General features: G+C 58.1%; 1 protein-coding gene across 2 annotated transcripts; it reads right to left on the bottom strand.

Annotated features, from left to right (window-relative positions):
• Window positions 1-414: 414 nt before the first annotated feature.
• ARHGAP30 (Rho GTPase activating protein 30) lies at window positions 415-16,513 on the bottom strand. Of its 2 annotated transcripts, none has more exons than XM_047839809.1 (12): window positions 16,272-16,513; window positions 10,627-10,729; window positions 8,272-8,416; window positions 7,322-7,404; window positions 7,056-7,163; window positions 6,365-6,492; window positions 5,454-5,625; window positions 5,272-5,375; window positions 5,103-5,180; window positions 4,138-4,539; window positions 2,920-3,185; window positions 415-2,827 (listed from the first exon to the last, which is right to left on the bottom strand). In XM_047839809.1, the coding sequence occupies exons 1-12, from the start codon at window positions 16,366-16,368 to the stop codon at window positions 1,199-1,201; spliced, it is 3,315 nt and encodes a 1,104-aa protein (XP_047695765.1). In that variant the 5' UTR covers window positions 16,369-16,513; the 3' UTR covers window positions 415-1,198. The 2 variants fall into 2 exon arrangements, with proteins under 2 accessions (XP_047695765.1, XP_047695766.1); XM_047839810.1 differs by having other exon boundaries at window positions 3,091-3,185.
• Between the last annotated feature and the right edge of the window lie 406 nt (window positions 16,514-16,919).

Here is a 16,919-nt window from a genome sequence, read left to right as displayed (position 1 = left end):
CTCAAACCTGCCTCTGCCGCTTCTTACCGCTGAGAACATTGGCAAGCCTTTTGACTTAATTAGCCTCAGTTCTCTCATCTGTAAAATGGAGACACCAATACCAAACTTACCGAATCGTTATACGGACTAAGTAAAATCAAGGGTATAGATGTTACGCTCGTAGAATACCTCGCCTTTACTGGTAGATCATGAGCATTATGTAAATAGAAGTTTCTCTTCCCCATTTCCTGACCACCATGAACCCAGCTCTAGTTTCTAGCCACAGGTCTCCATGACAACAACTGAGGAAGAGCACCCTAACAACAACAGCAAGAAGACATCTTGCCAAATATGAAAATGTAATACCCGTCACCTAAGACTCTAGTTAAAAAAAACAAAACAAAAAAAAAAAAAACCACGAGGCTTCACACTGTGTAGGTATAAAAGTACAACTTTTATTCTGAGGTTGCTTCTTACTAGGATGGAACATATGGCCCCAGCCTGTCTGGAGAAGCAGTCCCAGGGCCTGAGTTATGCTATTCCCCTTCCTTGAAATAGGAGGAAGTTATTCCAAAGGAAAAAGGAGAAGCCAGGGAGGTCTGCAGAAGATCTCTCTTCCTAAAGGCGACTGGAGGCAGAGGGTGGGGATGCTGGAGAGGGAGCCAGTCCCTCCAACACACTTTGAGGACTTCAGAGAGCTTCCTTGACATGGTCCTCCTAATCTGGAGCTAGGAGAGTCAGGAGGTACCCAAGGGTCCAAGAGCAGAATAAGGATGGGCAACTCAGAAGTGTGGATGTGTGATAGCCTCTGACCTGGCCCCACCCTCCCCTCCTCCACCCTGGGCTTCCATGAAGGGAAGTACACAGCCCCAGAGGAGGCAGGAACTTAGCTGGAGTTCCCTCTTCATTCTTCACTTTGAGAAACCTCTTAAGTTTTCTGCCTACTCTTTGTTCCCTTTGACCAATGACCCCGCTCCTTGGTAACAGGATCTCGGTGACTTTCTTGGGAATATCCTAAGGGATAAGTGCTTTGTGTCTGAGACAAGCTCAAGTAAACCAACGGAGGCAATGCTTCCCATAGTGGAAAAGAGAAGCTGGAGGGTCAAAGCCTATGGTGCTGGACACTCCAGCTGCTCAGGCTGCAGGAGAAACAGCCGGTCTGGGAATCTGGAGATTCAAGACAACTTACTGTCCCCTTTGCCCAGCACTGTGGTCCTACTCACAGTCCCTCACCTCTCCCAGGGTTGGGCTGTGTTTCAAACGCATATGATCGGCGCTGGGGGGACAGAAGAGGGTCGGGGGGCTGGGGTTCCCTGGGGGGCAGACTAAGCCGACTCCGGTGTCCAGACCCTTCTGTGTCTTCGGGTGGGAGCTCCAGGCAGCTAAGTGGCCGAGAATAGGCAGGGATCACACTACACGGGGAGGTTCTGGGGATGAGGCTGTAGTCCCCACCCCCTGTACAGGTCTGGGTCCGCCGAACTCCCTGAGCCTCAGTCCTCTGGCGGTCCCGGGCCAGGGCCACAGCAGCATCAAAAGAAAGACTGCCCCCATTCCTCCAAGAGGAACGGGAGGCTCGGGACCCCCAAGCCCTTTCCCCAGGAGTCCCATCAAGCCGGCCAGGCCTCGGGCATGGGTTTGCAGGTGCCACGTGGATCTTGCTACACATCGCACTAGGCATCTTGGCAAATTGTGGTTTGGGGGGCACCACAGGCACAGAGCGGACCTGTTGGACCTGAACCAGGCTGGAAGCCAGGCGCATGCCCACACCACCAGCTGAGCCAAGAGGACAGGGACACAGGTTGCAGCCCTCTGGACCGAGCGGCCCCTCGGGCTCCATCTCCTGTGGCCGGGGTGGCTGCGGGACCGCCTGTTCTGCCTCAGAGGACTGGGGGCTGCCCTCTTCGGCACTGCCAACCGCCAGGGGCTCTGCGTGTGACCCTTCAGGAAGGGCGTCCTTCTCTACACGGTCACCTCCAGCACTCTGGTCTCCCTCACGCTCCCCGTCCCCACTCTCCTGTTCCTTGCTGACCTTCCCTGCTCCTTCAGCTGCTGCTTCAGGGCTTCTGCCGTCTTCACCACCTCCTTGGGCTTCTCTTGCCCCTTGGTTCTCAGGCCCCTTCTGTCCTTTGGCCTCGTCCTCTCTGCCTCCGTCAGCCTCTTGTCTGTGTACAGCTTCCCGGCTCCCCTCGGCAACTTGGGTTTCCTGGGCCCCGCACTCCGGGTCCCTTCTGGCTTGTACCTGGGCTTCCTCTCCTTCCTCAGCCTCTTCCCCTCTCTCCTTGCTTTCTTTCTCCTCGTCTTTACCCTGCTCTCCTCCTGTTCCCACCGCACACTTAGCTTCCTCCATACTGCCCTCCTCCTGCTGACCACGGGACTCCTCTCCCTTGGCCTCTGGCTCTTCCCCACCCCCTTCCTTCACACTGACCATCATCTCCTGGCTTTCCCCAGCCTTCTCTCCTTCCTCACCTGCTTCTCCATCCTCCACCTCGCTCTCCGGACTCCCCTCAGCCTCCTCTGGGACGTCCCATCTGCCTTCAGGCTCAGCCTCCCTGTCCTCCCCACCTTCCCGGCATGCCTGCTCTCCCTCAGCCTGCCCTGGAGCCCCCTGTCCCCTGCATCCTGCTGCCTCTTCTTCCAGGCTCCCTGGACCCTCCCAGTTTGGGTGTTTGGGCCCCAGAAGGGGACTTAGGTCATCGTAGGCACTCAGGAAGACTTCCTCCCCACTCTCCTCTTCTCCTTCAGGCCCGGGGCCCGCAGAGTCCGGGGAACAGCAGCTGGGAGCCAGGACAAACTGTGCCTCATCCAGAGACAGGTCATCCAGGGGCGGCTCCACAGAGAACTCCTCCACCTGCGGGCATAGCACCGTGGCTCAGGACCAGGGGGCCCTGTCCGCCCTCTGGCCTCCCCAGCACCCCCAAACCCAGCACAGCTCCTTCTTACCTGAGGCCCGACTCTCAGGAGCTCCTCTAGGTAGCCCATCCCAGGGTCGTCCTCCCCAGGGGAGAAGGCTGCTCCTGCAGTTCCTGCCTTGGCCACCTCCCCATCTTCCACCCCCACCCACTCGGGCTCTGAGCTGCTTGAGTCCTCTAGGAAGGAGAAGGAATCCTGCACCTCCTGGGACAGGCAGTCCTCCAGGGCAGGGGCCACGTCCGCCGGGCCACGGTCAGCCGGGGGCCCTGCGGCCGAACTTGCCTCCAGCTTCTCATCTGTTGAGAGAAAGGTAGTCCCAGGAACACACAGGTCAAGACCAGCCTTGACCCTTTACAAAATGGATCTTCCTAGCATTGCTACCGTATCGGGACCAACGCCCCCGGCATAGATTTGGCCTGTGGCCAATGCTTTCAGACCAGCATCCCTACCTACTGGCTTATCGCTCCCGCCAGGTGCCAGGCACCATCCCGTACGTTTTACAGTGCGCTGTCTTATTTTGTCCCCCCACGACACAGCCCCGTAACGTAGGGTATTTACGCCCATTTGACACATGAGGAAAGCGAGACCCAGAGAGGTCTGTCCAAGGTCACGCAAACAGTGAGTGGCACGGCCCAATTTTGAACGCAAGCCTACTTAACTCTGTAGCCCGAGTCCTTCCCCGCTGCCCTGTGCTGCCTCAATGCTTCTCCTCAGTGACACTTCAGAACCTCTGAACTAACTCAACGGCAAATAGCTTAACCTAGGTCTCCAGTCCCACCGCTGTGACGGAAGCACAGCAACAATGACGGCGTCATAAGCTCGCAAAAGAAGAAAACAAGCGAATGCCTGCAAAGTCCTTAACGCAGCACATGGCAAGCGGTAAACCTTCAATACATGTTAACGATTAGTGTTAATCCTATATTATCACCAGCATCTATTATACAGCCCCGCCTTGTACTCCGTGATCACTACTGTCTGAGTCTGACCCGGACTCCCAGTCTCGGGTACATCAGTGATCTGAAGACTGCCGGGGGTCCTCTCTCTGCGGATCTCACAGAACCTGATAATATTACTGGATTCCCCACCCCCCCCCCCCCCAACCCGGAAGTCAGGGAGGCAGCCGAAGGAGACCACCCAGAGCCTGAGGACTGAGGCGTCTGCCATTTTCAGGACAGATACCTGGCATCAGAGCTTCAGCCTGGAATTCTAGTCCCTTCTCCCAGGCCTGGGAGATCCCCGGGGCCTCACCTGGGGGGCCGGGGCCGGGGCCGGGGCCAGGCCCCGGGCCGGAGGCAGGGCTTGGCCGGGGCTGTAGGGCGGGGCACTCAAGGCCTCGGGTGAGCCTGGCCAAGGAGACGTTGGAGATGATGTTTGGGGGCACGTTGAGGATGGAGGTGATGTGCAGTGGGAGGTTGACGTTGTAGGGGTCCGAGATGTGGACTCCAGCACAGCGCTCTGCTCGGCTGCTGCTCCCAGCGCGGATCCCCGACCGGCCGGCCCGCGGCGTGCCAGGCTCAGAGTTGGTGCCGCCCAGCGCCTCCGGCTCCCGCTCCCGGTCACCCTCCGCCGCCTCCCCGGAGTCATTCTCCAAGCTGTCCTGCAGCAACGCGCTCGGCTGGGGATGGCTGGGTCCCGCCAGCCCCTCCGGCTCTGTGCGGGAGAGAGCGCAGGGCGGCAAAGGGGCCCGGACACCTCAGGAAGGCTCTGGAGAGCGGGCCCTGCTTTCTCAAGCCTGAGAGTTAGGACAGCCTGGAAGGCACCAGCCCGGCTTCCCTTGGCCACCGCTGCGAACCTCCCACAGTGACACTTACGTAGGAACTCCGCCCCCCCCCCCCCCCCCGCCCCGTCCCTCCGGCCGTCCCTGTCCCCTCCCACAAACCCACACCCCACTCTCTCCCCCTTTGTACGCTCATTTGAACACACCTGTTGATCAGATAATCAACTCACTATTGCAAACCCAACATCGGGTACTGTGGCTGGTGTATAATAAGCACTCATTACGTGTATATTTTTCTTTGAAATTAGCGAGCACACAGCCACGTGTACAGACACACAAGCACGCAGCAGTGCACACACAATGGTCTGTCTCATCCATAACACTGCTATTCCCTTGCAGAGACACCCACACACGCACACGCAGGTGTTCACCAGCCTCTGCATGCACGCGCGCACACACGCACGCACACACACACCACGTGCACACCTGTACTCACCATCACTGACCCCAGCCGCAGCACTCAGTGAGTCCATGCTCTTGGCTGGCCGCAAAGTCCCCTTATCGGATTTGTCCTCTGCAAGACATGAATGTTTGTAGGGCCAGGGTCCTGCTCGCCTTCAGCAGAGCACCCCCCCCCTCCCGCCACTACGTCCCTCCAGACTCACCTCTGTCCTCAGCACCCCGCGGAAGTTTACGCTTGGTCTCATGGCCAGAGCGACCCAGATTGAAGATAGATTTCCACTTCCTGACCTTCAGAGACCCTTTCCTCCTGGAAGGAATGGAGAAATCATTGGGGTTGGAGCCTGGCGGTCAATGTCGGGGAGGAGGGCCAGGAAGGAGACCTTACTTGTGCTCCGCAATTTCAATGATAGTGTGGTAGGGCCGTATCTGCGGGGGTCCATCACCAGCCTGCAGGTTGCTAGGCAGATTGTAGGGCAGGGACCTGGGCATAAGGTCCTCGGGGCTGCCTGATGCCCGGGCCCCTGGAAGTGATCGCCATCCACTCTCCATTTCACCACCTAGGGAAAGAAGAGGAATTGGCCGGCCAAGAACAGAGATGACAGGGCGCCTGGCTGGCTCAGTCGGTTGAGCATCCGACTTCGGCTCAGGTCATGAGCTCACGGTTCGTGAGTTTGAGCCCCACCTCGGGCTCTGTGCTGACAGCTTGGAGCCTGGAGCCTGCCTTGGACTCTGTGTCTCCCTCTCTCTCTGCCTCTCCCCTGCTCACACTCTGTCTCGCTCTCTCGCTCTCAAAAATAAATAAATATTAAAATTTTTTAAATAATAAATAATTATAATAAATAATAAAATAAACATTTTTTTAAAAAGAGTTGAAAGAGGGCCTCAGCTCCCTGTAGAACCCTCCCACCCACCAACTAACCGCCAGGCTAAGGATATACTCAGAGGTCTTGGGAGACAGACCCTCTGTGTCTGGGCTCTTCAAGAGGGTGTCCTCGGGGACAAGGGTCAGGAGATCCCAGCACACCGGCCAGGTGGGCTGGGGTAGGAATGATCGGTCACTGGCCCCGAGAGCCAGGATGGTGATTAGAAGGTCAGGCTATGCAGGAGAGGTTTGCTCAAGGACAGACTAGGTCATCACCTCTCCAGGATCTTCTCCACGTGACCACAGCTGTGAGTCTCAGCTGTCTCATCTGCAAAATGGGGAGACTGAACGAGGTGGCCTCTGAGGCCCTCTGTGACCCTGATGTGACTCCCCAGACAGACTGTGGTGGTGTGGTGGCTGGGAGGGACACTCACTGGAAAGGGCAGCGCCCCCAAAGAGCTGGTCCACATGCGTGAGGATAAACTCGACCACGATGGACTGCACCCGCACCTCCATGAAGGCTGCTGTCCCATTGAAGCCCGAGGCCTCTATGTCCTTAGACCTGTGGAGACGTGGAGTTATTCCCCTCCAGCCCCACCACACTTCCCCGTCTGAATTCTCCCTAAAAATACCCCCACCCCCCTCCCCTGCGTGCCCTTAACCTCGTCCCCACCTCTTAAACCACATGCGTGATTCAAGCCTCAAATGCCTTCCTTCAGGAAGCCCTCTGGGAATTCACTCCCGTCAGAATTCATCTCTAACCTTTGCACGCGAGGGTGCCTCGTTATAATGACTCTCAGGACTTCTCATAGTCTGCCTTACACCACGGGGGGTGATATACAGGCCAGATCTCCACTAGACCGCGAGACGTTTGCTCGACACACCTTCAACAAGGACTCTGAGCTCGGGGACACGGCACCAGAAGACACAAGGCCTCGTGTCCAGTGGGTAAGCCCCGTCCCGCTCAACGTAATTGCGAAACCCCCTGTTTCTCACCCGGCTCTAGGAGGCCCCACCCCCCCTCCCCAGGGCACCCCCACAGCCACGCCCATTCCTGGGGCAGCCTCTGGGGGCTGGGCTCTGCCAGGACCTCCCCCCCCCCAGGCCGCTCGCACATGTGCCCACCTCAGCAGGTTGGGGGCCCACACGATGGCCAGGTTGCGGGCGTGCATGTTGGTCTGAGCACTGAACGAGGCCATGTGTACCAAGTGCCGCGTGAGGAACTCCAGGGTCCTGCAGAAGGGGGGCATTGTGGGCCGGGGGTCACACAGGGGACGCCCAGGGCCGGGGTCGGATTGAGGTCTGGGAGCCGGAAGGGAAGAGACAAATCGAGGCCCCAGGGTTGCGTGGGGCGTGGGGCGGCCCTCTGGGGGGGGAGGAACCCCACACACCTGTAGTTTGGGAGAGGGAGTTCTCCAAGCACCTCGAGGATCTTGATCAGACGCTCCGGCTCCAACTGCACTGCCACGGCCTCCTGGTGGGGAGGAAGGTTCAAGAACCGGGTCAGCCGGCCCGCACCGCCCTTGCTTACTCCTCGGAAACGGCCTGTGCTGCACCCCACCCCATCCCCCAGCCCAGCTCTTCGGAAGCCACGTGATGAGCAGACAGAGCCCAGAGCTCGGGGCCCACGGCACCTGCTGCTGGGTCTCAGCCCTGCCACCCCATAGCTCTGTGACCTCGAGCAACTCCCTGCCGCTCTGCCTTGGCCTCCTCCCCCGGTGCTGCTCCGGTACAGGAATACCTCCGTGGTCCCTCCCTGCGGGTGTTCCAGGGGCCGTGGAGTTACTCCGAGGTGCCCAGGGAGGCCTGCGCCCACGCGGTCCGGCCGGCGTGGGCTGAACTGCGTGGGCCGCTGCTCCCGGCTCCTACAACCCTATCTGCTCGACAAAATGCAACTCACTGTTTAAACGCTACTGAACTCAAGAGAGCATTTTTGTCCTGCGTTCCCTCACTCAAAAGCTGTCCAGCATCCAGTCCGCTGGTGGAGGCGCGCTCCGGGACAAGTTTTGACTTCTAAGAAGGGTTGTCCTTCTCTCCCATGGAGGGAAGCTCTGGCCCAGGTGATTTCCCAGGGCCCTCTGCTCTCCACCTGGGTTCTACGTCCCCCAGCCTCATCCCTGCACCGTGCGTGAGCCGCAGGCCCCAAGGGAAAGAGGGGAGGCGAAGAGAAGAGGGGGGAGATTGGCGGGGGGGGGGTCTTTTCCTTTTCACGTGGTCTCTGTCATTCGGGATCGCCAGCACTCTGTCCGGCCGTGAACACCCACTTGGGACATCGGCGCCAGGACGATCACCCCTCAGCCTCGTCTTCTCCCCCCCCCCTCCCCCCGGCCTCTCAACTCACAGCAAACTTGTCATAGAGCCGGTAAGTGAGCAGAGGGTCTGGAAGTTCCCTGAAGTAGGCCTTTAACAGGGAAGAGACACAATGGATGTCCTGCAGGTAAACATCTCTCCGCAGGTCCGGCTTCCGCTCTGCCTCAAACTCCTGCCTGGGGAGGTGCGGAGCGTGAGGAGTGGGGGAAGGGGGGTGGGGGGGGCAGTGGGAGAGGCGGGGGCTGTGCGGGTGGGTCCGGGCAGGGTCAGCGGTCAGCAGGCTCGGGACTTGGGAGGAGGACGTTGGGGCGTGTGTGTCCGTGAGGCAGCAGACGCAGGTGCACCTGTCGCGGTGGCCGGGGGGTGTGCAGGAGGCCGGGTGGGTAGGGAAAGGGACCCGTGCGTGCGGGCACAGGGAGACGCGTCGGGGATGGAGCCGCGGGGGGGGGGGGGGGGAGCGGCAAGGCAGGGGGGCGTCCGAGCCAGTGAGGGCGCAGGGGTGAGCCTGCACGTGCTTCTGGGCTCGTGGAAAGGTGGAGGGGACGCAGATCTTGGAAGGAAACGTAAGTGTAACTCTTCGAGGTTACAGCCCACAGACTCTCAGATAAGACGTCCAAAAGCACAAGCGGCCAAAGGACAAACAGGTACACAGAGCGTCACGTGACAAACTTTTGGGCGTCAGAGGACAGTGTCACGAAAGCCAGGACAACCCACAGAATGGAAGAAAACATGTGCGAAGCACAGATTTGCTGGAGCGTTTAGTATCTGGACCGTGTGAAGAAGTCTTACAGCTCAAAGGAAACAAATAACCCAATTTAAAAACGAGCGAGGCGGGGAGGTGGGGGGAGGGGTGGCCGGGTGGCTCAGTCAGCTGAGCATCTGACTGTTGATTTCGGCTCAGGGCGTGATCTCACGGTTTCGTGAGTTCAAGCCCTGCATCCGGGTTTGCGCACTGACCGCAGAGCCTGCTTTGGATTCTCTCTCTCTCTTCCTCTCTCTCTGCCCCTCCCCGACTTGGGCTCTCTCTCTCTCTCTCTCAAAAAGTAAATGGATAAACTTAAAAAAACAACAACAACACGAGCAAGGGAGGGGCGCCTGAGTGGCTCAGTCGGTTAAGCAACTGACTTCAGCTCGCGTCAGGATCTCACAGCTCGGCTGGTAAGTTCGAGCCCCGCGGCGGGCTCTGGGCTGACGGCTCAGAGCCTGGAACCTGCTTCGGATGCTGTGCCTCCCTCTCTCTGCCCCTCCCCTGCTCACACTTTGTCTCTCTGTCTCTCTCTCTCTCTCAAACATAACTAAGCCTCAAAAAAAATTAAAAAGATCTACAAGGGAGTGAGAAGCACACAAGATGTCCGGCGTCATTGGCCGTTAGGGAAGATGCGAACCCAGGTGAAACATGACTTCGCATCCGCTGGGATGGCCGGCGGGACGCGGGGAAATTGGAGCGCTCGTGCCCGGCTGCTGGGGGTGTGAACTGACGCCCGGCCACGGAAAACGGTCCGGCCGCTCCTTAAAAAGTTCGACATGCGACCCAGCAAGCCCGCTCCCACGTGTCTACCGCAGAGAACTGAAGCCGCCCGTCGGCACCAATACCGGTGGGCGAACGTTCGCGGCCGCGCTGTTCCTCGCAGCCAAGAGGCGCACTGTCCATCGGTTGACGTACAGATGAACCAAATGCGGGCGAGCCGGAAACGGAGATGAAGTAGCGGCAGGTGTGACAACGTGCACGAGCCCCTGCAGACCCGCCACGTAAAGAAGCCAGACGCAAAAGGGTACGTAATACGGTTCCGTTTGTATGAAACGTCCAGAACGGGCGAGCCCGCGGAGCCAGGTGGTGGACCCGTGGCTGCCAGAGGCTGCGGGAAAGGGGAAATGTGGAGCGACTGCTTTGGGGGTTGATGAATGTTCTGGAATGAGTGGTGATGGGGGCATGCCTGGCCTTGTGAATATACTAAAAATCGCTGAGTCGTACGTATTTACTTTTAGTGTTATTTTTTTTTGTTTATTTAGTTTTGAGAGAGAGAGAGAGAGAGCGCGGGGGAGGGGCAGAGAGAGAGGGAGACACCGAATCGGAAGCAGGCTCCAGGCTCCGAGCTGTCAGCACAGAGCCCGAGGCGGGGCTTGAACCCACAGACCGTGAGATCATGACCTGAGCCAGCGTCGGTCGCTCAACCCACTGAGCACCCCCCAGGCGCCCTTGCGTCATACATGTTTAAATAGTGAGTTTTATGGTGTATGAATTATATCCAATTTTTTAAAACTGGGTGAGCGTATATGGGAGTGGAGACATGCACCTCCTGAGGAGACTCCAGAGTCCACGCTTCCTTCTCCCCGCTTCCCTCGCCCCTCCTGGCCCACGGAGCCCTCCCCTCCCTGCCTGACTCACCGGAGCTTCTGGATGTTGGAGGAGACCCCCGAGAGGCGGTAGATCCCATCTACTACCCCGTATTCCTCCACGAACTCTGCACAGCTCCTCAGCACCTGTGGCACTGGGGACACAGACGACACAGAGAAGAGAGATCAGCAGGTCTGGGAGGACAGAGACCGCAGGGGATCTGAGAAATGGAAGCATCGGGGACGGGGGGTTGGGGAGACTGAAGGCAGAGCTCGCGGAATAGCCACCTGTCGCAAGGAGTCTCAGAGGGCCTCAGCCCCCGGTCTCTCCGTCCATTGGGTCCAGAGCCTCTGCGAAAATCCCCCAGGTGAGGGGGGAGCACACTGCCTGTCCAGACCGCCCACTCCTGCTAGAAAGTTCTGCCTTTTGTTGAGCTGAAATCTGTCTCTCTCTAATTACTAGCTGCTACCCCAGAATCTTCGAAGGGGCAGCAGTCTGCTTGGAAGGAGACTCGGAGTAAAAGGACAGGTCTTGAAAGTGCATTTATTTAGGGGCGCCCGGGGGGCTCAGTCAATGAAGGGTCTGACCCCGGATTTCGGCCCGGGTCACGATCTCACATTTCGTGAGTTCGAGCCCCACATCGAGCTCTGTGCCGACAGCGTGGAGCCCTCTTGGGATTCTCTCTCTCCCCCCTCTCTCTGCCCCTCCCCTGCTCTCTCTCTCTCTCTCTCTCTCTCAAAGGAAATACCTAAACTTAAAAAAACAAGGAAAGTACATTTATTTAACACTCTATAGAAAATGAAGGAGCATGAATTGTCCGGACCCACAAGGCGCAGGGCTGACGGGGACTGTTGTCAAGCCAGGAGGCCAGCGCGTGCGTGGTAGGTCTGTCGTAGGAAGGCGCACAAGATGGCGGCAAACCTGCACACAGGTCGGTGCAGGAGAGAAGCAGCGATGTGCCAAGCTCTGTGCATTAGGTGTCCTAGTCCCCATTCTGCAGAGGGTCAGAGAAGTAACGAGTGCCCAGTATTACCAGCTAGCGCCAGGATTCCCATCCAGGGGTGCCAAAAGTTGGGTTCTCTTCCCCACCCTGGGCCCCCTCCCCTGTTGCCAGACCGTAAGCTCCTGAAGGACAAGATCTAAGTGCGACCGGCTCTGTGTGTGTGTGTGTGTGTGTGTGTGTGTGCACCCTCTCTGAGGCCCAAACAGAATGTTACTGATTTTGACATCCCTCATGTTTTCTTTTTTCTTTTTTTATGTTTATTTATTTTTGAGAGAGAGAGAGAGAGAGAGAGAGAGAGACAGAGCATGAGCAGGGGAGGGGCAGAGAGAGAGGGAGACACAGAATGGGAAGCAGGCTCCAGGCTCTGAGCTGTCAGCACAGAGCCTGACGCGGGGCTCGAACTCACGGACCGAGAGATCATGACCTGAGTCAAAGTCGGACGTTTAACCGACTGAGCCCCCCCAGGCGCCCCAACATCCCTCATGTTTTCTGACATGATGTCTCAGACTCGGGAAACCTCCCAATGCCCTGTGTGAAACCCTGTCTCCAGAAGGCCGTGTATTTCTCTTGCGAAAGCTTTCCCTGCCTTAAATCGTCTGCTCCATAAACACTTTGCTTCAGCCCAGTCGTCACTGCTCGGCCTACAGATGGAGGATAAAATAGAAACCCCTCAGCCTGGTGCATAAGGCCCTGCAAAGGCCGGGCCCAGCTGCTCTCCCAGCCTCGGCTCCGGTTGCCTCTCCGACAAGCCCTAGGATCCGGCTCTTGGCTGCTCCGTGATCACGCCTTGGCCCCGTAACTCGTGTCGTTCCCTTGCCCGGAAATACCCTTCCCTCTGTCTTTGACGGGTGAACTCCGATGCGTTCGCCAAAACACGCCTCAAAGATCACCTCCAACTCTGAGCCCCTTGCTTGTATCTGTATCGTGGCCCTTACCACACTTCATTATCACTACTTTCCTTTGGGTCTCCACCTCTGAAAACCAGTGACATGTTCCCCAGCATCTAGCACGGTGTGGAAACAGCAGGTGCTCAATAGTGGTGTATTGACAACTCGGCGAAGAAAGCCATCAGGTATGAGGATGACTAACATCCCCTGGAGGTTGAACTAGAGAATATTGCCCAAGACAAAACACTAAATTCGATTCACCAAGACTTTCCAGAGAAATCCCTCTCCCGTGTCAGTGTCACGAAAAGCTGTCTCTCCTCAGCCATCTGGTTTTTTTTTTTTTCCTTCTGGGCTTTATGAGTCTTAGACCTGATTATGTTCACCTCTTTAGTTACCAGGAAGCTCAGAGCCCACATCTAGAAACCATATAGAATCACCCGATACGCGCTTCTATGTTTTTGGGGGCGCCTGGGTGGCACAGTCGGTTAAGTGTCCGACTTCAGCCAGGTCACGATCTCGCGGTCCGTGAGTTCGAGCCCCGCGTCGGGCTCTGGGCTGATGGCTCGGAGCCTGGAGCCTGTTTCCGATTCTGTGTCTCCCTCTCTCTCTGCCCCTCCCCCGTTCATGCTCTGTCTCTCTCTGTCCCAAAAATAAATAAACGTTGAAAAAAAAATTATTTATTCTATGTTTTTGTAAAGTGTTAGCTTTTGGAATCATCCATGCCAAGTTCTTGGTGGGATGAAGTAATTAATTAGAGAAATATAGAATGAAGGAAATAATCAATAAACCCATTATTCACTATTGTAAACCCTCCTCATGTGACCTGGTGTCCACACCCTTTGTCCCCCACCCCCACCCCAGAGCCAGGACTTGGGTGAGACAAGGAAGGCGCAGGTGCGGAATTTACGGAAGCACCCATTCCTAGAGCTGTGCAAGTGCCATCTGTGCACAAACACGACCTTCAGAAGAGTATGGAACTCTTGATCTCGGGGTCATAAGTTCGAGCCCCACATTGAGAGTACTAAAAAAATTAATAAGTAAACTTTTTAAAAAAGGAAAGGAGGGAGGGAGAGAGAGAGGAAAGAAGGAAGGAAGGAAGGAAGGAAGGAAGGAAGAGGGAGGGAGGGAAGGAGGGAGGGAGGGAAGGAAGGAAGGAGGGAAAAAAGGAAGGTAGGAAGAAGGGAAGGAAGGAGGAAAGGAAGGAAGGAGGGAAAGAAGGAAGGACAGAAGAAGGAAGGAAGCAAGGATGGAAGAAGGAAGGAAGGAAGAAAGGAAGGAAGGTAGGAAGGAAGGAAGAGGGAGGGAGGGAAGGAAGGAAGGAAGGAGGGAAGCAAGGAAGGAAGGAAGGAAGGAAGGGGGAGGGAAAAAGAAAGGGGCATTCTGGGTGCTGTGGTGGCCCTAGGTCAAGGTCTTCCTTAAATTTTGCGCCTTGGTCACCTCTCTTGCCTCACCTTAGTCCTGGCCCTACAGTTCACCATCCATCCTTCCACGACCTGTGCCCATTTGCCAGGGCCCCCTGACCTCAGGTTCCCAGCACTGAAGAAATGGGGTGAACCCTCCTCAGGTGCCTAGTGCCACACCAACTCTCTTGGCCGCCATGTTACTCCATTGACTCATAGTCCGCTGTCACCCAAGGCCTAGGTCCTTTTCACATGAACTGCATCCAAGCCAGATCCTCCCCATCCTGCCCTTCTCTGTTGATTCTGAATCTCCAGAAAAGGCCCTTAAAGAAGGTATTAGAGAGCCTAAGGAGTCAGAGCCACGGAGGAGGTGGGTCATGGAGATGAAAGGAGAGATAACAGGCCGAGAGACGGGGTGGGGCAGGGGGAGCGTCAAGGAAATAGAGATCAGAGCCATGGCATCAGAGACGAAAGTAAGAGACAGGGCTGAGGTGATGGAGTCAAGGGCTGGAGACATCGGGGAATGGAGGTGGGGTCCGGGAGGAGGGCCCAGAATTTAGAGACTTCGAGGACCAGAAATGCTACCTGACCAGGGTAGCAAAGAGATAAACGTTAGGAAAAGAAAGAACTCAGTAGAGGTAGGGCTTGGGGAAGGAAGAGATGGCCCCCGGGGCAAGGAGCTGGGAGAGGGTGCTGAGACGGAGTGAAGACAGATGGAGAAAAACCAAGATCCTCAGGGAGGATAAATGAAGCAGAAACACAGACCGTGAGTCTTGGGTTGAAGAGAGAAGCCATCACCAGCCTCTCTCTGACCTTTCACTGTCCACCTGTCTGTGCCCAGGGAAGGGGTGGATAGGGAGAGGTGCCCCAGATCACTCCACCCTTGGGCTCAGGTGAGGTGCTGGGGAAGGGAAGGGGGTGTTCCTCTCCTCCTCTGGGTCTCACTAGGACCAGGCCCCAGCAACCTTCCAGAGAACATGCCCCTCACCTGCTGGGAATGCAGACAGGCCAGGAGGGGTATACAGGAGTGGGGTCTGGGCCGGCTGGGGGTTCCATGTTTCAACATGGTGCTGGCGGGGGCCACGGGGAAGGGCAGCCCCAGGATGAGGAGACTGAACTGAGGGTTTGCAGAGAACTGGAAGCACATCAGCCCCATTGGATCACGTGGCCCTTGCTTGGCCCAGAAGTCATCATTCTCAAGAGGAATCCCTTGTAAAGGAGTCAGCCCTGTGCTGGCAGTCAGGCTCTTCACGGTGAGAAGAGAAAGGCAGAGCAAAGCCTTTGGGACTTCAGCTCTTTAAGACTCGCTGAGGCCCTGGGTTTCCCTGAACGAAGGGAGGCCGGTGGGGATGGGGGCCCCTGGGGGAGGAGAAAAGGGGAAGGAGGTGTCTGGGGATGAGGGGGCGGGGCTACGAGCAGGAAATGAGCCGGGAACCACCATCACCCTCCCGGACTGAAGGCACCACAACCCAGAGCGGAGAAGAGGAAATGACAGATTGGGGTGGGGTAGGGTGGGGGGGTGCAAATCGTGCCCTTCTCTGGGAGGAGCTCGGAGGGGCACAAACAAGCTGGGCTGGGCCGCCGGGATACCTGTGTTCAATTTCAAATCAAGGCGAAGTTTGTGAGTGGCCATTCCATGCGGGGATGAGCCCGGAGTGGGCCCCCGTCCTCCTGGCTTCTGAGCCCCTCCAGGGAACTCAGGGAGGCAGCCGACAGGCCCCACACCCACCTCCTTGCACCCTGCACCCCTGCCCTCCGACCAGCCTCGGGGCATCTCTCTGACCCTTCCCGCAGCCCACATTTCAGCCGCTTCTGCCCTCGCCCCTCCACTCCCAACCCAAACCCGCTCCTCCTTTGCACAGGGAGAGTCACAGAGACTGGCAGAGGGAGATGCCAACCCACACCCTCACCTGCGGCCCGGCAAGGCTGCAGAGGGCCCCGAGCCCTGCGACCACGGCCCCGGGGTGCTCTCCTCCAGCCAGGAAACCCCCGTGCGCCCCAGCGCCACCCTCAAACTCTCCTGGCACACTTCTGTCCCCTTTCATTCAGACCCAAGGCCCGTCCATGGGCCCTTTCGCCATTCGTCCCCTGGCCCTGGCCCTGGCCCTGGCCCGCCGCCTCCCGTCCCCAGCAGTGATGCCTTCCCCTCTCTCTTGCCTACGCCTCTCGGTCTCCCAGCTCTCCGGCCTCCCCACCCACAGGTAGTTACACAAGGGGGCTCCCCTGTCTCCTCTGCCGCCGAGCAACATTTCCTGCCGCGCCTGCTTGACAGCCGCCTGGGCGCTGACCCCGAGCCACTGCCCCTTCGCCACGGGCACCTGGGAGCTGCCTCCGTCCCTGAGGCTGGACCGGGCTGGAGAGGCTGCGGGCCCCCCACCCAACAGCAGCCCTGAGCCACCTCCTTACCCTCCTGGCCGGAACGCTGCAGCTGCTCCTGTAAGTCGCACCCAAACACCCTCTCCTTGGAGCTGCCCTTCTTCTTCCCTTTCTGCCGAGACTTCATGGCTGGAGCCCCCAGGTCCTGGCCCAGCCACCTCTCTGCCCCCCAAGACCTTTGCCCTACCGGTCCCCCATAGGATCCCAAGCCAGTCTTCGGGCTTGGCCCGGCCCCAGGGGGCAGGGCTCCGAACCAGGGCGGGGTGGAGGGTGGCCTGGGCCACGGGCCGCAGCTCGCGCCTCTGGGGGCCCCGGCCACACGGAAGCGGCCGTGGAAGAGGAAGGCGCCAGGACCCTGGCAAGAAGCTGTGTCTCGTGGCCCAGGCTGGCACTCGCCCCTCCGGCCCTGCTCAGCCCTGGGGGAGCAGGAAGCCGTGTGGCTCCTCAAACCCGCTTCCTGTTAGAGCATCTTTGCAACCACAGGGCCTGGGGTGGGGGAGGCAGCCGACATTCACATCCTCAACCCAGCGCTGGGACTTCACTCATTGGTCAAGGGGAGGTGATGTCAGAGCCCCGGGGTGGGGTGGCGGCGCCTGGGGCGTGAGCAGGTGCCTGACACCCTCGGAGATCAGAATTCGGGGTTCCGAGGCGGAGACAGGGGGCCGGCCTGAGAGCGAG

This window comes from Prionailurus viverrinus, chromosome F1, assembly GCF_022837055.1.
Source record: "Prionailurus viverrinus isolate Anna chromosome F1, UM_Priviv_1.0, whole genome shotgun sequence".
In the NCBI taxonomy this organism is placed as follows: Eukaryota; Metazoa; Chordata; class Mammalia; order Carnivora; family Felidae; genus Prionailurus; species Prionailurus viverrinus.
This window is presented reverse-complemented; position numbering and strand designations above follow the sequence as displayed.